Below are 25,623 nucleotides of genomic sequence, written 5' to 3'. Positions count from 1 at the left end.
AGATTTAATCCTATGATTTGATCATGCAGGCTCACAGTTATTTATCCTCAATTCTGAAATTCAACGTGTTAAAACTGAAAGTTTTTTTTCATTAAGCTTATAGTATATTGATTTGGCAGCAAACTAATCTGAACTGGGGTGGGGCAATTTACATCTTTATCCCACCCAGTGTGAATTTTTATACATTTGCATGTATTTTAGTATATAGTACTGCTTTAGATTCCAGTGTGTTATGTAATATGTTATACATACCATAGTTACCTTTATAAAACCTGAAAACTTCAATAACGGCACTCATCTGGACTCACCAGTTTCACTTAAATGAATAAGGACTTTTATCCCTTGTCATAACCTGCCTTATTTTCAGTGTTGGAAGAACGTGGGGCATGAATCAGCAGTTATGAGGAATAAACAGGTTGAATTTAACTATATTGATTAGTTAATATAATTATAAGTTAATATAAGCCTGGCAAGAGGTTTAATTTCTTTTCTTGGTTGGTAATAACTGTCCGGAACACTGATTGTTGATTTTGTGTCAGAATAGCACTGTGACTCCATGTCTGCCATCGGCATGGGAGCATGGTGGGAGTATAAGCCAGATATTGTTTATCCTGCTCTGTCTAGGATGTATGTTTATGTATTTAAATTACTCTATATGATTTTTAGTTTTAGTTTTAAAATAAGGTAATTTTATAAGGATGCAAAGTAAGATGGAAACAGTTGATCTTTTTCTCATTTCTCTAGTCTCCTACAAAAGCTGTATATAATGCCAGGCATTGGAATCATCCAGATTCAGAAGAACTACCTGGGCCACCAGCAGTAAAACCTCAGAGTGTCACAGTAAGTGAACTGTACTTTTTAATTTCATGTTTGTGTAATGAATTTTAAATTAAGCAGTTGCTATCTTCATTCATAATTTGAAAGTCTCTGGCTTTTCTGTTTAACAGTTTATTTTCAACTTCCTCACTAAAATTTAGTGGCTTTAGTTTAACTCATTGGAAAAGTAAGGATTGTGGACAGGATAACAGAAATTCTGGTGTTGCTCGGTTATAAATGAAAGCCTTAAAAAATATTGGACTACTTTTTTCACTCCTGACATTTTATGGAATTATAGTATTTAGTGTTTAAGGGTAAATTATTTGAAGTTTTTATTAACTGTTAAGAGCTATATTATAAATTACATATTTCAAGTTTGTATTAATGATTAAAAGCTATATTATAAATTATATCCTACATTGATCTTAAAGTGTATTTGAGTGATTAATTTGTTTTTCAGAGCAGAACTTTTTCCTGCATTCCAGTAATACCTTTCAATTCAAAACACATTTGAAAAAGATTCTTATCAAATTACTTTTTTCAGAATAACTGGTAGGACCATGCATTAATACTTACAGATTAATGGTGACACCTCAGTCATCTGGAGCTATCAAGGAATGGGTTCTTTATAGACAACAACAAAAAATAGGGATAGAGATCATTCTAAAATGTAATGTACAGTTCCCTGTCTTCTTGATATATTAAACTTCTTTCACTAGTATTAAACCATTATTGTGTATATTAGTAATTATATACCATGCTCTTATTATGGCTTTTTCCCCCTACCCCAAACTATGGACTCCTGTACTTAAAAAATTATTTTGTCTATCTATTGTAGTTTTCCTGTCTATCCTGAGCTGCTTATCAATGCTATTTATGTATGTAATGGTGGTTCTTTATTCCTTGTAATGGTCCTGGAGATGATAACAAATTGTATGAAATGTAAAGTTAAAGAGACCAGAATAACTTCCTGAGTGGTTCTTTTGTGAATAAAACACATATGAGTCTTATCTTGTAGTGCATGGAATTTTAAAGTATCCCTTGTGACCTTTCAGAGGCCTCCTCCTACCTTTGAGGGGGAGAATAGGGGTTTTATTACTCTTAAGCTAAATTTGCCAAGTAGATGAGATGTTACTATTTTTATATATTTATTTAGAACAACTAATTTAATACCTTTATTAATAGGTGAGGCTGTCTTCAAAGGAGCAAAATCAAAAAGATGATGGAGTTTTTAAGGCTCCTGCACCACCACCCAAAGTGATAAAAACTGTGACAATACCTACTCAGCCCTATCAAGATATAGTTACTGCACTGAAATGCAGAAAAGAAGACAAAGAAGTAAGCAGCCATATACAGTTTTACTGCACGTGGATAGAATTTCGTATGTAATTTAGCCTTTTAATATCTTGAACACATACCAGTACACTGATACTCAGTTTTGAACCACAAACTTACCTTGTCCTACTACTACCCATGTTTTTAAAACATTTCTTTTGGTTGCCATCTAATAAACTATTTTATACACTTTTAAATAAAGCATAGCAAGTGCTTTAAATATTTAAATATGCTACTTCATAGTTACAAAAGAGGTGGACATATTTTTTTCTTGGCAGTTGTATACTGTTGTTCAGCACGTGAAGCACTTCAATGATGTGGTGGAATTTGGTGAAAATCAAGAGTTCACTGATGACATTGAGTACTTGTTAAGTGGCTTAAAGAGCACTCAGCCTCTAAACACACGTTGCCTTAGGTAAGATCTTATTTTTATATTTGAAAATTGTGTGCATGCTTTCTCATTAAAATTTTCTAGCTCATTAGAGCCAAACATTTGTGATTTTTCTTATCATAGGTGTAGGTTATAGCCAGTGATGTTAAAATGTGATTGATTTCTTTTAAGGGACTTGATTCTACTTGCACAAAGGAAAGTTGGATGATACAGCATTTTAGCACAGCATAGGTTTCAGTTTCCAGATGCTTAAAAGAGTGTTATGCCAAAGAATCTTTTAAGTACTTTTAGCCCCAGATTTTACACATGCAAGTGATAGATTTGATTTAATTTAAGCATGTTTTGATTTGGATCATCTTTTACATACTGTAATGGATTGAATATCTTGGTTTGATTGAGTTATCCAGTCATTTGGAATATGTCCAATTAGATATTTATAATCTTTATGGATCAGAAGCATTATGAAAGGTAGCTGAGATTTTTTGCTTTTCATTTAATGGTAGTAGTGTAAGGAAAACACTGAAGATGATCATGGGTTATTCATATTTTTTATATAGCATACCTAATCACATCAGTAAATTTTTAATAACTTGTTTTGCCCGTGTTTTTAATATTGTGATCTGCATGGGCAATGCTTTGACACACATACACCCCCACCCCTGAGCACCCTTTTGCTTATTTTGGTATTACGCAAATAAAAAAACTTCAGCCCCCTTAACCTAGTCTATTTTCTTCTAGTGTTATTAGCTTGGCTACTAAATGTGCCATGCCCAGTTTTCGAATGCACCTGAGAGCACATGGAATGGTAGCAATGGTCTTTAAAACCTTGGATGATTCCCAGCATCATCAGGTATTTAAGTTTCTGGGATTGAGAAGCATTATTTTAAAATTCTAGTTTATTTGGCTACTGAGAAATACCTTCAGGAATTCCCTGGTGGTCCAGTGCTTAGGATGCTGAGCTTCCAATGCCAGGGGCCTGGGTTTGATCCCTGGTCGGGGAATTAAGATCCCACAAGCTGTGTGGCATGACCAAAATAGGAAAAAAAAAACAACCTTCATTGGATATTCATCTGTAAATATTTCTCATTATGGGTTGAGTTAGTTTTATGTGCTAAATATTTAGAGCTTAATGCCAGAATTCTTGCTTAATAAATCATTTAAGATTATCTTCTCATGACATTTTTCCTCCTTAACTTGTCAGTATATCCTATTAACCATTATATAACATACCATACCATACCATACTGGATACTGTAGCTAACATACCATGCCATACTGGATATTTAATTCTGTAAGTACTGATTTCCTCAAATCAGAAAGTACTGGAAAAAAAATCTTTTACTAGTTTTTGATAATAATAGCATGAAAAAAAAGTTTTGATATTAATTTTTTTTTAGCATTCTGTCTGGATGTTGAATCCCACTGTGAAATGGAATCATATCCTCATTTTCATTATGACTTTGACACTTAAAAATAAAGCATATTTACATATAAAAATCGGGTTTAACATTTTCAAAGTTAGAAAAAAATCATTATTAATCATCAATAGTGATATTTTGAGATGGCTTTATTATATTTTTGTTCAGGGAAATTATGTTCCAAGTGCAGATTAGGTGACATAATCTAATATTGAGTCTTCTGAAACTGAAAGCAGTGTACTTAACCCCGAGTGAGGATAACTCCATTACCAAGTTGTAGCAGGTACAAAACAATGAGGGAGAAGAGAACTAAGAATTAATTTGCTTTCTTATGCAGTTATGAGAGGACCAAGGCATTAATGTGTGTTCTTAGGGGCGGTGGATCTCCTAAGGCCTGTACTGTGACATCCTTATTTCCAAATATATTTTGCTCTGTAAGCATTTAATTAGTCACCTAGTCTGAATTTTGGGGATTCAAAGTTTAAATCTTTAGATAGTTAATTGTGTTTCTGTGCATTGAAATAAGTGTAAGATCAACTATACTTCAATAAAAATAAATACATATGTAGGAGGGAAAAAAAGTAATATCTCAAATGTTGGAATATTCAAACATAGACCTCTTTGTTATATTAATGCTTACCTATATCACCTTCAGTACTTGGAGATTTTATTATAAGCAGAGTGTGCTAACTACCAGATCTGAATGATTTTGAGAGCACATTATATTAATGGTTTTTAAAAAATTACTTGGTTCAACCAGACCTGATAGGTTTATTTTAAAGAAATGAGTCTAAATATGTTTATTTGAGCATCCTAGTTTTATGTATTGACACAAACCCAGCTGTGTTTATTTTTACAAGAAAAAAATAAGTTTCTGATACAGATTTTAAAACACATTTACATTATTATTATTATTATTTTTTTTGGATGTGTTGGGTCTTCGTTGCTGCGCTTGGCCTTTCTGTAGTTGCGGCGAGCGGGGGCTACTCTTCCTTGCGGCGTGTGGGCTTCTCATTTGCGGTGGCTTCTCTTGTTGTGGAGCATGGGCTGTAGGCGCGCGGGCTTCAGTAGTTATGCACAGGCTCAGTAGTTGTGGCACACGGGCTTAGTTGCTCTGCGGCATGTGGGATCTTCCCAGACCAGGGCTCGAACCCGTGTGCCCTACACTGGCAGGCGGATTCTTAACCACTGCGCCACTAGTGAAGTCCCTACATTATTGATTTTAAATGGAAATTTGACTTTACTATATCATAAAGGACAAAGAGTGAAGTGTATTGTAAAATAGGATTATATAGCTGAAAAAAGGTTTTGTAAACTCTTCATTTAGCACAGAATGGCCCAAAACATGTAATTCCACTTAAATGCTTCTAGCTCTGGGGCGTTCATATAGGGAGGGTCTGTAGAAAGGAAAATCTTAAGCAGTGGTGCTTTATTTATGTATTTATTTAATTCACATTTCCCTAGAATATTTTAAGAGTGAGGTTTTCACTGAATAAAACATTTTCAAGGTTTCCAACATGTGAACAAATGTCAAAATAGTCTTGTTTCCTGAAATTGTCACTAATTGCTTACATTAACTTTTTTTTTTTTTTTTTGCGGGGGGTCCGTTGAAGAATCTGTCCCTTTGTACAGCTGCCCTCATGTACATACTGAGTAGAGATCGTTTGAACATGGATCTTGATAGAGCTAGCCTAGATCTAATGATTCGACTTCTAGAACTGGAACAAGATGCTTCTTCAGCTAAGCTGCTGAATGAAAAAGACATGAACAAAATAAAAGAAAAAATTCGAAGGCTCTGTGAAACTGTACACAACAAGCACCTTGATCTAGAAAATATAACGGTGGGTTCCTTCCTTCTATTGTAAAATGAAAATTACTTTCAGAAAGTTTTTAATTTGTCACAGCAGCTGTGTGACTTTGGACAAATCATTTAACCTCTTGGTTTACAATTTGGCAAATTCTTCTAAGGTTTAGCTCTGAGCATAATTCTGTTCCCTGCCTGAAATTCCTAAACTTGGCCCATTGGTATTTAAATTTCTTTTCCCAGTAAATTTTTTATTGTGTTTTGCCTAATCCTTCCCTTTTGAAAAAAATTTTTTTCCAGCGTAGAAACTACATTTAGGCTATTAGGAACTTGAATTTTTAACCCTCTGTGGGTTTCAGGAATAAAGATTTAAAGGATCTTCAGAAAGAGCCAGTTTCAATGAGTATTCATTTATTCCATAGTATCTTACGATGTCTGATTAACTGCTGCAAGGCACCAAGACTCGGAAGATTCCTAGGCACCTGCCCTTCTGTCAAGCAGTGTCCCTCATACTCAGGGTCATGGCCATGGCTACCCTTATGCTCAATACAACTCCCTAAGTTCAAGATGACTATGTTGCCTTTGGTTGATTTTAGTTCTACTTTCCTCTGGCTTTTTTTAACTTGTAGAATCCCCAAAGACTAGTAGGCCAGTAGAAGATGAATTGGCCTTGTCGTTTTGAAAAAATAAGATTATTTATATATACCTGACTTTCAGATATTTCCAACATCTGAACTATATAAACATTGATTTTTCGACTGCCCACTAAACTGACGACTGAAGACATTTGCCTCAGAAAATTACAGAATGCTTTGTGCTACCCACATATGAACTTAGGGTTATTGCTCTGTTTAGTTAAGGTAGAGTAGGGAATAGATTCAGGTAGAGTGGAGGGTTGAGGGGTAAAGCAAGTTAACATTAAAAAGCAGGATACAAAATGGACACGTATTCAGTACTTTCACTTATTAAAATTAGAAAATAGCTGTTATGCTCAAAGTGTGGCTAAACAATCTTTCTACCTCACCAAACTATTTGTATACTGCTTTTAAAATATATTCATAATTTTTATTTACTTTTAACAATTTTACAACATATACTAATTTTTAATGCTATAAAATAAATTTGAGCCTATAATTTTTATTTGCATAATAGAACAAATACAGCTTTTAAAAATCATTATTATTAGTTCATCTCCCATATTATTGAACATTTAGATTCTTTCCAGGCATTCGCTCTTAAATAACATGATGGGAAACTTGTTCATTAAAGTTTCTCCATCTTTTGTGGAATTTATTAGGATGGTAAACACCAGATAATAACTTTGTTATACTGTGTTAAGTAGTTAACTCACATGATTAAAACCAGAACACACAGTTGCTAATATTAGGATGCCTGCCTCCCCCCACCCCAACTTCAGCTATTCTTGGATATTGTGTTTGTTTTAAATTTTAACAATAGACATTGTGTCATACAGTGACTATCTCCTACACATTAATTTTGTTTGTTTCGTTAATTGCTCAACCTCTTCCTTGAAATACATTGCTTCTCCTGATGTGCCATGGAAAGATACTTTAAAACATTAATATTATATTAAAATATAATTCAAATAACTGAGAGCTCACAATTGCTGAATAGCATTCTGATTAGTGATTTGGTTGTGCTTTAACGCTTTGAGGACTATTCCAGTTTCAAATAAAATGTTTGAATTGTAGGCTATTACTAGCTTATTATATAGTGAATGTAGCCTAAAATATCAAACAGTCCTTTTTATGCCTATAGAAACAAACAGTCAAGTCCCTTTTTTGCATAAAATCTTATGAGTCTTTGCTATATTAACATCAAATCTTCCTAAGCAAAGAAAGCCTCATTAGTCTTCAGTTTCACTTCTGTGACTCATGTGCTAACCTGCCTGTACTGATCTCATTACATTACTCTTTCAGGGACTTAGAATGAGAATTGAGCAAAATTTAATTTGTTTTTGTAGTGTTGAATTCTAGTTATATATTTGTCACCTTGGATATCAACCTTGTTCTTTTTAAAGTATAGAGTAAAATCTATAAGGTACAGAATAAAATCTCTTCTAAATCAGTAATAGGAAGATTTTCACTGTTAAGGTCTGTTTTTTGCATTTCTGAATATCTATTTTATATTCAGTTCCAAATAGGCCAGGGAGACTTAATGTAAACTTGGATCTTTCAAAGGAAAAAGCTTTGGGAAGATACCCAGGTCTTTTCAGCCTTGTTAATTAAAGCATTTCTTTTGTTACACTAAAGTTCCTTTATTGCAACAGGAACCAAATTGCCCATTGTTGGGGGGTGGTTTTATGTTTTTTAAAAGAAATACAGTAAAAAGTAAGATTAATAATTAAAGGCAAATAAAGAGAAGGAAAAACCTAAACTGGTTTATAAATATGGCTCTGACTGTTCTATGCTTCCTCTAGTGGTGGTCCTGAATCATTATTTATACATAATTTTGTCATGGTGGCCACATTATGTATATCTAAGCTGCTAATAACCCTGTAGTATAAAGTTTAAAACTGGTGAATCTGAAACCCTAAAAGTAACAAAGGATTTTTGTTCAGAATACATAAGAAAATGTATACAACAACAGGAAAAAGACAAGCAACTTTGCAAGAAAATAAGGAAAGAATATTTGACGGGACTTACAGTAGAAGAAATACAGTTAACTGATAAATATATGAATACAAGCTCATTTGCTATAATTAGAAAAATGCAAAGTAAAGCAATAAGATACCAGTTTTTACCAACAGACAAAAATTTAGACACACCCACACCTTGTTCCTACAGTATTACTTTTTACAGCCTTTGTGGTAAATTAATCCAATGTATTGATTTGCAGTTAAAATACATGTACCCTTCAATTTGCCCTTGAGTCTTTATATGATGGTACCAGTATATATTTTATTGAACTGGCAAGTGATAGACTACTTTAAATAATGGATTTTCTCTGAAAACAACCCAATGGTTAAAAACATTTCTTCAGCTTAAGAATTTAAATGTTTAATTTTATTTAAAAAAGCATTTTCTGTATTACTGTGGGCTGGTAGCATGCAGTATGCTTTTTAAAAAAAGCAGTCTCTAGAAGTGTTGCCTCAGAGTTATTGCTAAGAGTCAGTATTCATTAATGGTGCTTTTGATTTTCAGACTGGGCATTTAGCTATGGAGACATTACTGTCCCTTACTTCTAAACGAGCCGGAGACTGGTTTAAAGAAGAACTACGGCTTTTGGGTGGTCTGGATCATATTGTAGATAAAGGTATGATATACACACACGTATAACATTTTTATATATTATTTGAAGCCTGCGGAAAATATTCTATTTACATACTTCAAAGAATAATTGCATCAGTTTGAAAAGGTCTGTTCCTTTTCGTAGCATCTTGAAAATCTCTTAACTTTTAAAGGAAAGGCCATTAACAGTTTGATATTGGGGAATTATGGAAATAAAATAATTATAATAAATCAGATTTTCGTAAATTTCAGCATCTCACACTATAAAGCTTAGAATAAACAGTGTTCGGAGAGGTTCCAGCATATTCATAGCATGTGTACAGATGGCTTTTAATGTTAGTAAAGGGGGTAAGTATTGAAGTGGTGAGACATGCTAATTTATGTCCATTTCTTTTCTCCTAGTGAAAGAATGTGTGGATCATTTAAGTAAAGATGAAGATGAAGAGAAACTAGTAGCCTCATTATGGGGAGCAGAGAGATGTTTACGAGTCTTAGAAAGTGTAAGTATGGACAACTATTTGGAGAAAATTATTTAATCTTAAATGTGACTCTGTATGTGAGACTGTCATAGTTTATATTACATATCCCTAGAGTTTTACTTTTGTTAATCCAAATTGAAATTGTAACTGTAATGCAGTCTATTTGTTCTTTGACTTTTATGAATGACTTAACCCAGTTCAGTGTAGATTAGAATTTATTCTGCCGGTGAATTTCAGGATGCATAGACTGTGTGTTGACCAGATTGGATTAGCTAGGTACTTTATGAAACATCTATGGGAAAATAATCTAGTGTGAATGAAAAGTTCCTGGCACAGATGAAATTGAAATTGTTCCTTTTCTAGGGTGTCAGGTACATTTGATAAACATCTAATTTTTTAAAATTCTAAATGAATCTACTTAAGTAGTTTAAAATATTAGTTTATTAAGTTAGTGATTGCTCTTTTCTGACATTTAAAGTGCTTGGTAGTTCATTACAGTGAATGTATAGTACAGAATATATTAATTATGAGCAAGCAGTTATAACAGTGGTGTTTAGATTCTGTAGTAAAGCTATAGCTCTATTATTTTAAATTTAGAACATGTGGGTTGTTATTCCCTTAGATGACAAGGGCTAATTATGCCTCATCTTTATGTCTTTTAGAGCACTGTGTGTTGTGTGTGAATGAATGAATGTTATGGATTGCCACAAAACTTCAAAATTTTCCCTTTTAGGTAACGGTGCATAATCCAGAGAATCAAAGCTACTTGATAGCATATAAAGATTCACAACTCATTGTTTCATCAGCTAAGTAAGTTTTTCTGAAATGTCATGCTATTTATTTAAAGCATTTGGATTGACCATAAAGGAAGTGCCATTGTATCACCTTCCTCCATAAAGTACTTCTTTCTGTCAAGTTCTGTGAACCAGAAGTGGTGCAGTATAGTACAAAAGTTAGAGGAGTACAGATTCTGAAGCCAGAATAACTTGAGTTTGGATCCCAGCTTCAGAACTTCAGCCCTATATCCTTGGGCAAGAATACTTACAGGTTCCTCAGAAGGGGGGTAATAATTGTATCTACCCACCCAAGGTAGTTGTTGCAATAAAAAGAATTAGTATATGTTAATGTATCTTAAATTATATATGATATATATTTTAAATGTGTATTTTAAATAATATTTTAATTCTAAAAATTTTTAAACTATCTTTTGTATATTGTATATAATATATATTATATACAATATATATTAAGGAGTTTTTATATATATATGTGAAGTCTAGAACAATGCTTGGCATATAGTAAACACTAAGCATTAGTCCTTATTTTTATTGTAAATGAAGTTTACTAGCTGCCTTCTACTGTTTATTTATACCTGTTTCCCCAGATCTATATGTAGCTTCCTCCATTTCACACTCTCCACCCAACTTTCTTGACATTAGGCTAATGCTGTCACTCAGTGTGTGTAAAATTTCCAAGTATGTCTCCAGTCCTGGTTCTAGCTTATTACAGCAGCTTCTTCCTAATATGTCTATTTTAGTTTTTGATACCTCTGCCCTGGTACTCTGGCCTCTAGCCTCTCCAACATAATACCACAGGAGTTTAACTTTCCCCAGATTTCTGTCTTGTAAAAATAATCCCAAACTCCTAATCTCTGCGATCCCTTGTCTTTGGATGTATGTTCAAAGTCCTTAGTATAGTATCAAAGGTCCACTACAGCCTGACTCAAGTTTATCTGTTTTTTAAGTTCTTATTTTGGAGAATTTCAAACAGAGACAAACGTAGACAATAGTTTGATAAACCCCAGTGTACACTTCATGCAGCTTGAGTAATCATCAAACATTGGCCAGTCTTGTTTCCATGTATAACCCTATCCATTCCCCCCTCTACATTATTTTGGAGCAAATTACAGATTTCATCCATAAATACTTGAGTATATAATCTCTAAAAGAGGACTCTAAAAAATATAACCACAATACCATTTTCATCTCTTAAAAATTATTAATTGCTTAATATTATCATAAATCCAGTCAGGATTCAAATTTCCCATAGTCTCAAATTTCTAATAGTCTCTAGTTTCCAATAGACTTGTTTTTAATCTGTAGGTTTCCCCTCCATCTCTTTAAAGTTTGTATCACAGTTAGTATCCTTAAGGCATGTGTTGTTGTTTTGTTACCATGTTTTACCCTCGCTCACCAAAGAGTATTCTTGCAAGTTAAATCTATTTATTTTTAAAATGTCTCCTGTATACTTCATGACCCCTGACAAATGGACTTCTAAAAGGAGGTTAGGAACCTTTGCGATTAGGAACTTGTGTCAGATGTCTTAGAAGTGGCAGTAGACGTCAGAATTGGATGTTTGTGAAAGACTTTTTGAAACTTTCAGTAGAACCCTGATAAATGCAGGGATAGCATATTGAACGATTAAATGGTATACTGTTCTCCCCTCACCTCCCAACAGATTTAGCTCAGTGCTACTTAAGGCAGTTAACAGTAACGGCATGGTAATTCTGGCGAACATCCTCAAACATCTAAACAAATTATTTTAGGTTAGACACGAACACCTTCCTCACTAGAGGATGTGTTTTAAGGAGCAGCTAGAGGGGGATTAGGTATAGTACAGTTTTCTTTAAGGGTTTTGTGTGGTATGTAATACATGAAGAATCAACTGACAGAGTCAGCTTACCCCATTCTCTCATAGACTTTTTTAAGTTAATGGACTTAGTGATTTAAAGAGAGTCTTGAGAAATACTAGACCCACTTAAAAATTACATTTCCTTGTTATTTTGGGTAGCATCTTGAGAGTCCTTGGATGTATCTGGTACCCTTGTATGTCTGCCAGGAGACATGTCAGTTAAATGACCTCATGTTAAAAAAAATGATTTGCTCTGATGTTTATGAAGTATTTAACATCCATTTACATAAGGTTATTATGCAATGTTAATATAAATAATATACTTTACTTGCTAAGAGCTTACATTCTAAAGGAAAAACATTAAATCAAATTCAGAAGTGTCCAGTGTTAGCTTTTAAAGGTTTTACCTTGTTTGGAGTGGGGTAGTGGTAGTTCTGTTATGTTGGAGAGATTGGTAAAATGGGGGACAGCTGTAGGTAGTATAGTTATAAACTTCTGCATTGACTTTATAATTTTAACTTTGCTTAGAAAAATTTATATTATCAGGTTTTCCCAAAATAAAATTGAGCACCTGGTGTTGATATCAGACATGTTTGGTACATGACTGGATAGTTGATATAACTTTTGGGGTAGAAAAAAATTAATTTGGCAGCATTTATGACAGATTTATCTTTTTTCTTTGTTTTAAAAATATTTATTTACTTATTTATTGGCTGCATCGGGTCATAGTACTGGCACGCAGGATCTTTAGTTGCCGCATGCATGTGGGATCTAGTTCCCCGACCAGGGATTGAACCTGGGCCCCCTGCATTGGGAGCACGGAGTCTTACCCACTGGACCACCAGGGTGGTCCTTATGACAGATTTAAAACATTAAGGTCGAAGTAGGTAGAAATTCTTAGTGTAACTATTTTAGTTTAGCATAATAGTCTGTATTTTGTCTTCTCTTCAAGAGCATTACAGCATTGTGAAGAATTGATTAAGCAGTATAACCGTGCTGAGAACAGTATATGCTTACCTGACAGTAAGCCTCTGCCTCACCAGAATGTAACTAATCACGTGGGCAAAGCAGTGGAAGACTGCATGAGAGCCATCATTGGGGTGTTGCTCAATTTAACTAATGATAATGGTAAGTCATATTTTCTACATATATTCTCAATGATAGATTGTATTACATGTTTAAGAAAGTTAATCCCTTTTTTTTTTTTTAACTCTTTTGTTTGTTAATTTTGGCTGTGTTGTGTCTTTGTTGTTGTGCATGGGCTCTCTCTCGTTGCGGTGAGCACGGGCTACGCTTGGTTGCAGTGTGTGGGCTTCTCATTGTGGTGGCCTCTCTTGTTGTGGAGCATGGGCTCCAGGTGCGCAGGCCTCAGTAGCTATGGTATGTGGGCTCAGCAGTTGTGGCTTGCGGGCTCTAGAGCGCAGGCTTAGCACTTACGGCACACGGGCTTAGTTGCTCTGTGGCATGTGGGATCTTCCTGGACCAGGGCTCGAACCCGTGTCCTCTGCATTGGCAGGTGGATTCCCAACCACTGTGCCACCAGGGAAGCCTCTCCCTTGTTTCTTGTCTTGATGTAGTGATTTTTAAATTGCCATCATGTAATTCACTTATTCATGTATAGATTTAACTGCTTTTAGGAGTTGATATTTTTAGAACCAGCTTGGTAGCTTGGCTCAGAAATATTATAATCAACAATGTATTTTAATAAAGGAATAGCTATACTTTTTTTTCAAGATACATGTTTTTAACTTTTAATATTCATGTTAATAAGTATTGGTTGTCATAAAGAATCAGTAACAATTTTCATACTCTTCCCATTCTCCATTTTAGAATGGGGCAGCACCAAAACCGGAGAACAGGATGGCTTGATTGGCACAGCGATGAACTGTGTGCTTCAGGTTCCAAAGTACCTACCTCAGGAGCAGAGATTTGATATTCGAGTGCTGGTGAGTTGAAGTGTGACTGTTTCAGAAATGAGTACTTGATCTATTAAGATGATAAAAACTTCATCTTAGTTTTGGATTTAAGAACCAGTTGTTTAATATGTTGTGGGTTTCAATTGATTCCTTATGAATATACCTCTTATTGTACAGAAGAGCTATGAAGGGCCCTGTGTAAAAATAAAAAGTGTAAGAACTAAAAGTGGTGACTTTTAAAAGTGGTGAAATCTTTGTTTGGGAAGATCATATACTGGTTTTTAACCACTTTGTAGATGGTAGAGCACTGATTAGTTTTTTGGCTGCCAGTAAGAGTTATGTATATTGTGTTCATTTGCTTTTAATTCTTCCCTGTGGTAACATGCACGTTTTAATTTTTATAGGGTTTAGGTCTACTGATAAATCTAGTGGAGTATAGTGCTCGGAATCGGCACTGTCTTGTCAACATGGAAACATCGTGTTCTTTTGATTCTTCCTTCTGTAGTGGAGAAGGAGATGATAGTTTAAGGATAGCTGGACAAGTTCACGCAGTTCAGGCGTTAGTGCAGGTAAGCAACAATTTAAAACCTAACACTTTCAGTTTGTTGCATCTGTCCAATTTCTTGATCAGTTGCATCTTCTCTCTCCCCCCTACCTCCCCTCCCCCTTTCTCTAACTCTCACCAGTTCTGTGAGAGGTACACTGGGTTAGAATGTATACCATTACTTCTCTGCTGACTGTTTTCAACTACTATAATCACTTGTTAGACATTGTTAGCAAAAAGCAGAAACAAGGCATATTTGTTTATGAATCAAAGGTAGATTATTAACAACAAATTAGGAATTAAGTTCTAGCGCTATCCTGGTTCAAGTCTTCCAGCATTTACTTAGTGGTCTGATCTGTGCCCAGGACTGTGTGCAACTAAATATTGGGACGTACTTTTCAAAGTATAATTTCCTGGCTTAGGAATTGTGTCAGAATATGTGTTTTAAAATTGATGTCTCCAACTCGCTCCACCCCAAAAACCAAACACTCCCTCTCCCCTCTATTTATACTCCCCCCCCCAAACCGTATGTGAGTTTTTGTTTTTTGACAATGCTGGGCATTACAGTTTTTACTTTTTGCCAGTTCCTAGCTACCTTTGTAATTTTCTTAAATGACAATTTGTACATGTTCACAAGTGATAGAGAACCATTCTTTTCATTTTTCTCTGAAGCCTTTGCTAACCTTTAATCCTTTTGGCCTTTTTGAAACTAGAAGTGCTTGAACTGTGTCTTGAGGTAATCTTCAACAACTTGGATCTTTTCCTGAGTCATAACTAGAAGCCCATCATTCTCTTTTCAAACATTTTGATCTCAGGACTTCTCTATACTCTTAACAATTATTGGGAACTCCAAAGAACTTTTGTTTATGTGTGCTTTATCTATTGATATTTACTAAATTATAAATCAAAACAGAGAAGAGCGTAAAATACAGGCACTCATTCTATTAACCACTGGAGCAATAACATAATCACATAGCATGTAGATTCTGGCACACTCCACCATACAGTCATGAGAGAATGAAAGAAGTCAGTTGACCTTTTAATATTCTTATGAATGCAGTTTTGACTTCACCGACTCCCTGAAAGGATCTTGTGTTCCCCTAGGGATCCTTGAACCCAATTTTAAGAAATATTGCTTTATATAAAGCTTAAATTTTATTTTCTTAAGGGTATTAAAGTTTACACACCACTCTTGTATATACTCAGCAAGTTTTTGAGATCTACTTGGCATTTAGTTTTCAGGTAGTTGTCATTAGTAACTTGGGATTTTCTCCAAATCGTATCAGCAAATATATGAAATGCTTTTTGTGCATTCAACACTGTATCAGCACAGGGAAGTAAGTGAAGGCAAAAGATTTTAGTGTGTGTTCCCTTTTAGACTTTTTGGTGTATACTTCATTGACAATTGTACTTCCATTGTTTGTTTTTAATTGAAGTATAGTTGATTTAAAATGTTGTGTTAATTTCTGCTGTACAGAAGAGTGACTCAGTTACACATATACATTCTTTTTCATATTCTTTTCCATTATGGTTTATCCCAGAACACTGACTATAGTTCCCTGTCCTGTACAGTAGGACCTGTTGTCCGCCCATTCTATATGTAATAGTTTGCATCTACTAACCGTAAACTCCCAGTCCATCCCTCCCCCACTCCCCTCCCCCTTGGCAACAAATCTGTCGCTGTATCTGTGGGTCTGTTTCTGCTTTGTAGATAGGTTCATTTGTGTCATATTTTAGATTCAACATATAAGTGGTATCATATGGTATTTGTTTTTTTCTTTGTGACTTACTTCACTTAGTATGATAATCTCTAGTTGTAAAAAGTATGGAAATACTTCACGAATTTGTGTGTCATCCTTGTGCAGGTGCCAGGCTAATCTCTCTATTGGTCCAATTTTAGTATATGTGCTGCTGAAGTGAGCACTATACTTTTTTTTTTTTAACATCTTTATTGGAGTATAATTGCTTTACAATCGTGTGTTAGTTTCTGCTGTATAACAAAGTGAATCAATTATACATATACAAATGTTCCCATATCTCTTCCCTCTTGCGTCTCCCTCCCTCCCACCCTCCCTATCCCACCCCTCTAGGTGGTCACAAAGCACCGAGCTGATCTCCCTGTGCTATGCGGATGCTTCCCACTAGCTATCTGTTTTACATTTCGTAGTGTATATATGTCCATGCCACTCTCTCACTTTATCACAGCTTACCCTTCCCCCTCCGCATATCCTCAAGTCCATTCTCTAGTAGGTCTGTCTTTATTCCTGTCTTGCCCCTAGGTTCTTCATGACTTTTTTTTCCCCCTTAGATTCCATATATATGTGTTAGCATACAGTATTTTTCTCTTTCTGACTTACTTCACTCTGTATGACAGACTCTAGGTCCATCCACCTCATTACAGATAGCTCAATTTCGTTTCTTTTTATGGCTGAGTAATATTCCATTGTATATATGTGCCACATCTTTATCCATTCATCTCTTGATGGGCACTTAGGTTGCTTCCATGTCCTGGCTATTGTAAATAGAGCTGCAATGATACATGACTCTTTTTGAATTATGGTTTTCTCAGGGTATATGCCCAGTAGTGGGATTGCTGGGTCATATGATAGTTCTATTTTAAGTTTCTTAAGGAACCTCCATACTGTTCTCCATAGTGGCTGTATCAATTTACATTCCCACCAACAGTGCAAGAGGGTTCCCTTTTCTCCACACCCTGTACTTCTATTGTTAATAATACTAGTTGAGATTCACTTCTGAGTCTTTCTCTGAAAACTGGCCTTTTACTTTCACTGGTTCTTGTTTATTTCTTTCAATTTCTTTTAAAGAAGCTATGTTGCTTTTCCCCAATAATATGTAGCTTTATTCAGTGTCCTTCCTTCCCTCCTTCCAGTTAATTTATCCAGGCTGCTTAGGTTTAAAGAATTTTTAACTCTTTTAATTTTAACCTTTAATTTGTAGTTTTTGCTTGAATTTCCTGTCAGTATTATCTAAATTAAGGGAAGGAGTTAAGATTTTCATCCTTAAAAACAATGTATGCATCATCAGTAGATCGCACTTGATTGAACCCCAGTGGCATTTATATTTTTGTTTTGGCCTTCAGTTGGACGTAGAGTGAAGGCTTTTATTGATACTTACCCTTTTTACCAAACAGCATGCTTCTTAGAGTTAGTGATGTTTAAAAGCAAATAGAGCCTTATATTTGGGTACATACATGTTGGTTGGTGATCCTTTTAATGATCTTCAAAAATGATGTTTATCAGCTATTCCTTGAGCGAGAGCGAGCAGCACAGTTGGCAGAAAGTAAAACAGATGAATTGATCAAAGATGCTCCCACCACTCAGCATGATAAGAGTGGAGAGTGGCAAGAAACAAGTGGAGAAATACAGTGGGTATCAACTGAAAAGACTGATGGTACAGAAGAGAAACATAAGAAGGAGGAGGACGATGAAGAACTTGACCTCAATAAAGGTATATTTATTTTGACTGGTGTATTAAAAAAAGTAATGCGGTTTTTTCCCTGCAAGACTTTCTTTTAATTCATGTGTTGTAATAATCTTGCTATTTTATGGCCTCTCTAGTTCAGTGCAGACAAGCTTTGCTTTTTCATAGTTCTTCTTCATTGCCTTCCTAGCAGTGAGGAAGGTATATGTGCAGTGTGGGGGAGGTTTGCTTTTCCTCCCTGGTTCGTTCTTTACTCATCTGTAAAGAGAAGCAGCCAAATAATATGACCTCTGAAGGTTTTTAGAGTTTTGAAATTTTGCCCGTATTTTAAATTGGGTTGTCTTTTTTTGTTGTTGTTGAGTTTTAGTTTTAAGAATTCTGTGTATTTTAGAGACTTGACTCTTATCAAGTACATGATTTGCAGGTAAATTCGGTGAGTTGTCTTCACTTTTTTGATGGTGAAGCTTTAAATTTGATGAAGTCTAACTTAACCTGTTTTTTATGTTGTCACTTGTGGTTTTGGTGTTGTGTCTAAGAAACCATTTCCTAACCCAAGGTCACAAAGATTTAGTCCTGTGTTTTCTTCTGAAAGTTTTATGGTTTTAGCTTTTAATTAAGGTCCCTCTTCCACTTGTGTTATTTTTTTGTTAATTTGTGTGGATATCCCATCTTCCTAGCACCATTTATTGATGTTCAGCAGTTGGTTTCCTGGGGGCGTTTGTTTTCTTGTGGGGTTTTTTTTGGTTGTGCTGTTACGGTTTTCTGTTTTAATACTTTCAGCCCTTCAGCATGCTGGCAAACACATGGAGGACTGCATTGTGGCCTCATACACAGCACTACTTCTCGGGTGTCTCTGCCAGGAGAGTCCAGTAAGTTCAGTGTTGTTTTATGTATCTTAAAAGGATTCCATTGCGATCACTTCACATCATTACCTAATTATTATTTATTTCCCCTCATGCTAAAAACATTCATATATTTGGTGAGCTTTAGAAGGTGCATTTCAAAGTAAGAGTATATTGGGTTTGATGAGTAAGTTCCAGATTGATGGAGGAATGATTTCACATGTCTTTGGTTGAAGTAAAAGAACATCGTATAAAACCTGCACTCAACTGACTTAAGGTGGAAAAGTCTAGCCTCAGTGATATCATCAAGGACTCATAATTTCTATTTTTAAACTCTGCTGTCCTCTGCATATTGTCTTATCTTTTGCTAGCTCTCTTCATGGCCCTATGCTGACTCTGGCTATGTGTCTCATCTAGTTAAATAATGTCCAGCAGAAGAACGTGGCCTCTTTGTTTCTTTGTAAGAGCAATGGTTTCTTTTCTCTAGGACCTCTCCATACCCACTGCAAAAAGTAGACTTCCCTTTACCTTGGCCAACATTAGCTCACATGATTTTGTTTGATCTACTCACTGGCCGGGAAAATGGGATTACTCTGTGAGATTTAGATCATCATTATGTAACTACGAGAAGCATGTGAGTGTCTACACAATTGGGCTGGATCAGCACAAAAGTGGACAGTTCTGGCTGTTCAGTCTGCTTTAAAATCGGGGACATGTGGATTTTTTCTTTTTTTTTTTTAACGTAAAGGCCCAGTAGAAGAGCCAAATTTTACAAAAGAAGAGGTTTTTTTTCCCCTTACAAGCAAGGGCATTCAGGACGCAAGAAAGAGTGGAGATGTATTGTATAGGAGGATTAGAAGAACATAATTATGACATGAAGGGCTTCTATCAGCCTACCCTTATATCCTCATTTTTGCCATTGAGTTTTCTGCATTGCCCTGTATCTGTCTGCCTTAAGTCCTGTGCATTTTTCTGAATCCTTCTTGTTCATCTCTTCCATATTTATATTATAGACAAGCTCAGATCTAAATGCACAGTAGCCCACTTCGTTGTGGCCCTTGCTGGCACAGCTGCTTTCAGGATCAAGACCAGAGTTCTTACTGTGGCTCTGGAGTCTCTGCAAATCTTTATTCCTTTTCCTGAATCTCTTCAGCTCAGCTCTTTTCCTTATTTCCTTAAAATCCGGAGATTTAAGGACAAATGAGAAACACATACCAAGCAAAAGGAAGGAGGAAGACTCCCCCCTCGCCCCCTCAAAAGAAAAAAACAATGGGTATGCTATTTAAATTTAAAGATTTTTAGGTATTGTATTTTGTATACACCTGGTTTCAATCATGTTCTTTCTTAAATAATCATTCTTAAAATTAACTAATTATCAGGTGTGATTTATTTAGGGCCATCTTTCCCATGTTAATAATTTCCTATTTGTCTATTTCTCTCCTGTCTCTGAAGAGAGAAGTTCCTTAGGTTGTAAACAATATTGTGAATTCATAGAGCCCAGGATGTCTTTGTTGCCTTGGGAATCATTATGATTAACCCCAAAGAGCTAGCTGATGCCACAAAATCTGAAAGAAACTGGTTTGCCCAATGTTTAAGTGGAGGAGAGACAAGAAAGCAGGTGGTTATATGCAGTTAAGTGCTGCTTTATGGTAAAGGACAACATGCTTAGGAAGCCCAGGAGACTCTGGTGTCATTTTCCATTACCCACTATACATCTTGGTGCATTGCAGTGGTCAGTCTTCTCTCTGGTCTTTCCGTCCTTGCTGCTCTCGACACTCTCCATTCCTGAAATCCTGCACACTGCCACCATAGCTGACTTCCTTAAGAGCACATCTGATCATGTAACTCCCCTCTCATCAGTCTTTCCTGACTCACCATCATTTAGGGAATGATGACTTTGTTTACTGCTGTAAGACTCCAAACTTAAATGCTTCTCCAATTTTTATTTCTTGTTTTAAATTTTATTTTATTGAAGTATAGTTGATCCAATATTAAAATCTGTCATACCCTGTGGGTACTTTTTCTAAATTTCCCAAATAGGCCATGCCATTTCACACCTTTTCTTTTTATACCTGCTGCACACTATTTAAAAATAAATGCTCAGGGACTTCCCTGGTGGTCCAGTGGTAAAGAATCCACCTTTCAATGCAGGGGATACGGGTTCGATCCCTGGTCAGGGAACTAAGATCCCACATGCCATGCAGCGCAGCCAAAAAAAAAAAAATTGCTCAGGCTCTCCTTCCTATGCCTCAGCTACTTATTATGTTGTATTCTGTAGTGTGTTGATAGAAAAGGATTTGATTTGGGTTGTTGAGGGCTTTCACTCAAAATCTAGGATCTAATCATTTATTCTGAATGATAGAAGTACACTTTTCTATTGAGCACTCTTCATAGACAACATAGCCACTGTTCTTCCCACCACTGTGCTATCATGTCCCTTTCCTAGAAACTGGTTAAAGATGTTATTAAATCCAGCGTTCCTTTACCTCTGCAGTTAGTTACCATAGCTATTGCCCTTATAACATACTCTCCACTTTTCAGTATATTTAAAAAATATAAGTATTTTAAAGATTTTAGCTCCAAGATCTAACTCAGTAGCAGTTAAAGTTGGAAGGAGGGGATTGGTTGCAAATTTCCTAAGAGATAATATGTACTCTTTCCTCCCCTGCCTCCATCAGCAAAAGTCAAATCGGAAGCTTCCCACTTCCTCCCCATCTTGTGGCCCAAAACTCGGGACAACATTTTTTTGTATGTGCTTTTTATTATAGGTGAGCCTCCTTAGAAGAGCTATGCTTAAAATGCTTAAAGCATTTAAAAAATATATTGAAATAAAACAGTTTTTAAAGCAGGCCATCTATTTTTCTTACAACAAATTGGTTTATATATAGTTTGGCTGCTTCTTGGTAATAATGGAGGGAAACATTTTAATCTTCTCTCCTGGCATTGCCTACATTTTCCTTCTCATAGATAATATTACATTATCTTTGGAAAGATACAGTTAATTCGTAGCCTACATAGGAACACTAAGAATTTTCTTTGATCTTTTTCTTTGTATTCCTTAAGCAGCTTTTTGGATACATTCTAAGTCTGTACTCCTTCCCTCTCCCTCCATCTCCTTCCATCTCCACCACCCTTCACCCCCCCAACACACACATTCAACAGTGCATTTTGTTATTTCAGGCATCTTTCTGTGCATTTACAAAAGTAAACATGCACACGTTTCTTTGTAGCCTTTGTCAGCTTTACCTTTTTTCCTTTCTTTCTGAGAATGGGATAGAGTAGGGAATGGACACACACACTTACAGAATTAAGGAGTGTGGAAAAGGAAATCACATAGGTCCTTGAACTACTATCTACAAGGAGTTCAAGGACCTTGTAGAAGTTTGAAATAGGGTGTGTGTGCCAAAACCAACAACACAGTGCAAGGTTCAAGCTTATGTTTTCTGTCACCTGATCAATGTTTCCATGTTTCCTCAGATCAATGTGACCACTGTGCGTGAGTATCTGCCAGAAGGGGACTTTTCAATAATGACAGAGATGCTCAAAAAATTCCTGAGCTTCATGAATCTTACTGTAAGTGGCTATTGCAGCTTCTGTGGTTTTAAATATGATACATTAATGACAGTAGAAATACAAATATTTGGCCATAGTGAATAGAAGCAAAAAAAATGATTCTCTTAATAATTGTGTTCTGTTTCTTTAAGATAACTGAATTATTATGGCCAAATATATTGATACTGTATTATCAAAGCCACAATTTAATCTGTTTTGATTCATAGTGTTTGTTTGGTTTAGTAAAGCTAAAGAATTTAAGCTCTGATTCAATACCTTTGAAAATTTGATAAATATTAATTGTTACTTCCTCTCCCCCGCCCCCGACCTCAAATCCTCCCCTTTTCAGTGTGCTGTTGGAACCACAGGCCAGAAATCTATCTCTAGAGTGATTGAATACTTGGAACATTGCTAGCTGCTTTACCTTTGCTTCAGGTGCTCGGTAATGCTGGAGCTATTCTTAGACAAAGAAAAGTCACGAAAGAAGTCCTTGAAGATATACCAAGAACATTCATCAGTATCATTCATATGTGGATTTTTAAGGCCACCTGATTTCTTCTTCGTCATGCATTCTGCATTTGCTAAATGACAGTTACTACATCAATCTGCAACTATCAAAAATGAGGGAAAAGGTTCAGGCTGTTAACAGTTCCACACAGTATTTAAACACACTTTGGCAGAATTTATACTCTCCCCTTGTTTTCTTGCTTTTATTCTGGGCAAGTTTTAAGGGGAAAATTTGTGCTGCTGTTAGTGCAACTGCTGTGTATGTTGAGCCACTGTTGTCATGCCAGCCAGGTGCAAAGGCAGCTTAGCTACTGAGGTATCGAATGTTCTGGGGACATTCTAGACAACAGCTTAGTTCCTTTTTCAGGCTCATTTGCTTTTGCTTTTTTGTTGAATGATTCCGATCGTAAATAAAGCTTTTAATAATTTTGTGAATTTTTTTTGTTGTTGTTCCCTGAACTACTGTCTATATTTAAAATTAGATGGAATCCAAAGACACAAGGGATTAATAGTATATTTTTTTATTCTTGATTTGGTTTGGGTTGTCAAAACTATTTTTCACCTTTGAGACCATGACCATATTCATTATCATATCATAATGAGTCATAGCTATAGACACAAGAAAACAAATAACAGTTTGAGGGAATATAAGATGATGTGCCCTGTTAAAAGGATGAAGCAAAATAGACAAACCCAGGGTAGTTTACCCTTAATGTTAGGGGAGGCTCTTGAAACATGATTAAGTTTTGAGGGAGAACTCTCTAGATATATTTTCTAATGTTCAGTACAGTAAATATAAGTAAGCTAAAACACCAATGTAGAATTCATGTTTCCAGATAACATGTATATTCTTCTATAAGAGTGACAGGATCAAATGCATAAACGCAAAGCCTTAAATTGTTGGTTTAGAGAAGATCCTTTTTTTCATTCAGATTCTTTTAGTTCATAGAACAGTGTGTTGTTTGGAACACACAAAACACATTTTATGTATTTAATTTCACAACACTGCAAATTTTTATTATATTAATTATTGTTCAGACCACTGGTTAATACATTTTTTCTTTTTTCTTGATCAGGCCTGAATACAGGCTTTCCAGAGATTTCGTTTAATACATTAAAATACCTTTCAGGTAGTTATGTTTCTTCATTGGATTTGTAAAACTTGAAGCCATAAAAATATTAGTTTGGTGTGTATTGGGGAAAATAGCTGAAAGTCTAATTTTTACCCATTTAGACTTTGTTATTTCCTTGTATAAAGTGACAAATTGGGGCTCTTGGATCAGTGCCACCTGTAATGTTTTTTAATGCAGTGGCTGCCTTTTATTGTCTTCCTATTTTTGATAATGCAGATTGTTGGGAAATCTATAAGGAAGTAACTGATTCCAGTCAAATTGTTTTCTTCTTCCTCCTACCCACCCCAAACCCCACCCATCACCTTTTAAGAGCATAGTATGCCAGTGTAACTTGGGAAAGATTGAGGTTGTATTTGCCCTGAGTATAAAAGCTAGCTTAGCAAACTATTTTAAAAGCTTACTGGTAAATGATATCCATAAAATTGAATTAGTTAAGTTATTTTAAAATACACTGATATTTATTACTCATTGGATTTAGGAAGAGATTTTTAGTGTTGATCAAACTGACTTGTGGCAGATGGTAAGGGATATTATAAAACATTTGGATAAGAACAATCAGGGCGAACTACATTTTTCTGTTACACTGGTAATCATTTGAGAATTGATTTACCTCAGTGTTTAACAGTTTTTTTGTTTTGTTTTTTAAATAATAACTAATTGTCAAGCACTGATAGAGATGCAGATTTTGGTGGGGAGTGGTGGGGGAGAAATCACCTCACCAACCGCAGTGCATTTGTGTGTTTTTAACCCTCAGAGAACTCTGCATTTTAGGGTACTTGAGGCTGACTTGCAAATTAAAGTTTTAAAGTAACCTTTTTTTCCATTGTAAATATTTCTGTAAATACTATCAATCGGAAATTAGAAGGTAGAGTACTTTTTTGAATCCAATCCTATTTTTATTTTATACAGTATTTCTCAGCTGTGATCTTTGGAGCAAAAGCCAATGGCAGGAAAAAACTAGTTTGTACCAGTTTCATGAAGTATGTCTTTGGGTTTTTGTAAATAATTTTAACTCAAATAAAATTGCTACTTTCAATACACATGTTGTCTTTAACATAAATCTATTGAACTATTTTGGAGGAGGAAGTCTCACGAACTTGATATAGCCAACTAATGGGAAACATGATGTGTCACTTAAGTGAGTTTCACACTTTGAATATGCACATAAAAATTTAACCAATTTCTGTTAAACACTATGTATCTCCCCATGTTTTTAATAATACTCATCTGAATGTAATGTCAACTGAGCAACTCACGTATTAGGGATGGTAGTTTTCTGGTTGAGTAGTCATGCCCTCGGTGTGTTTATTAAGTTGCTTTAATCCTTTTGCTCCTCTGAATATGACCCAAGACTTCTTTGCGTTTGAGTTTTTAGAGCTGCTTTTTAGTTTTTCAGTTTTCTTCTTAGTTGACAGCCTTTAAGTTTCCTGTATTTACTCAAGTGGGTTCCTCAACCTCTCCTCAGTGCTTTTAACTACAGACCTAGATGAAAGGATCTGTCCTGGAAGTTCCCATCTACTTTCCCCTCTTACCCACATAGAGATAGTATATAACCTGTTTAAG

The 25,623-nt window shown here is 35.3% G+C and overlaps 1 protein-coding gene and 1 non-coding gene across 4 annotated transcripts in view; one reads left to right on the top strand and one right to left on the bottom strand.

Moving 5' to 3' along the window:
• Nucleotides 1–25,100, top strand: part of WAPL (WAPL cohesin release factor) — a 77,278-nt gene extending 52,178 nt beyond the window's left edge. For 2 of the 3 annotated variants that reach the window (XM_029245234.1, XM_029245235.1), the window contains exons 5-19: nucleotides 745–840; nucleotides 2,002–2,154; nucleotides 2,430–2,566; nucleotides 3,281–3,392; nucleotides 5,574–5,801; nucleotides 8,929–9,040; nucleotides 9,418–9,515; nucleotides 10,228–10,304; nucleotides 13,078–13,253; nucleotides 13,956–14,071; nucleotides 14,446–14,610; nucleotides 17,846–18,053; nucleotides 18,807–18,895; nucleotides 22,346–22,441; nucleotides 22,770–23,362. In XM_029245234.1, coding sequence (XP_029101067.1) covers nucleotides 745–840; nucleotides 2,002–2,154; nucleotides 2,430–2,566; nucleotides 3,281–3,392; nucleotides 5,574–5,801; nucleotides 8,929–9,040; nucleotides 9,418–9,515; nucleotides 10,228–10,304; nucleotides 13,078–13,253; nucleotides 13,956–14,071; nucleotides 14,446–14,610; nucleotides 17,846–18,053; nucleotides 18,807–18,895; nucleotides 22,346–22,441; nucleotides 22,770–22,835 — 1,929 coding nt within the window. In that variant the 3' untranslated portion in view covers nucleotides 22,836–23,362. Of the gene's footprint in view, nucleotides 1–744; nucleotides 841–2,001; nucleotides 2,155–2,429; nucleotides 2,567–3,280; nucleotides 3,393–5,573; nucleotides 5,802–8,928; nucleotides 9,041–9,417; nucleotides 9,516–10,227; nucleotides 10,305–13,077; nucleotides 13,254–13,955; nucleotides 14,072–14,445; nucleotides 14,611–17,845; nucleotides 18,054–18,806; nucleotides 18,896–22,345; nucleotides 22,442–22,769 lie in introns of all 3 variants that reach the window. The other variant, XM_029245236.1, reaches the window with a different exon arrangement.
• On the bottom strand, nucleotides 16,406–16,509 carry LOC114883498. The gene has a single exon (XR_003790596.1). It is a non-coding gene; the product is annotated as a U6 spliceosomal RNA (small nuclear RNA).
• Nucleotides 25,101–25,623: the final 523 nt, after the last annotated feature.

The sequence above is a fragment of the Monodon monoceros genome, unplaced genomic scaffold (genome assembly GCF_005190385.1).
Source record: "Monodon monoceros isolate NGI ecotype Baffin Bay Population unplaced genomic scaffold, NGI_Narwhal_1 Super_Scaffold_4, whole genome shotgun sequence".
NCBI lineage: Eukaryota > Metazoa > Chordata > Mammalia > Artiodactyla > Monodontidae > Monodon > Monodon monoceros.
This window is presented reverse-complemented; position numbering and strand designations above follow the sequence as displayed.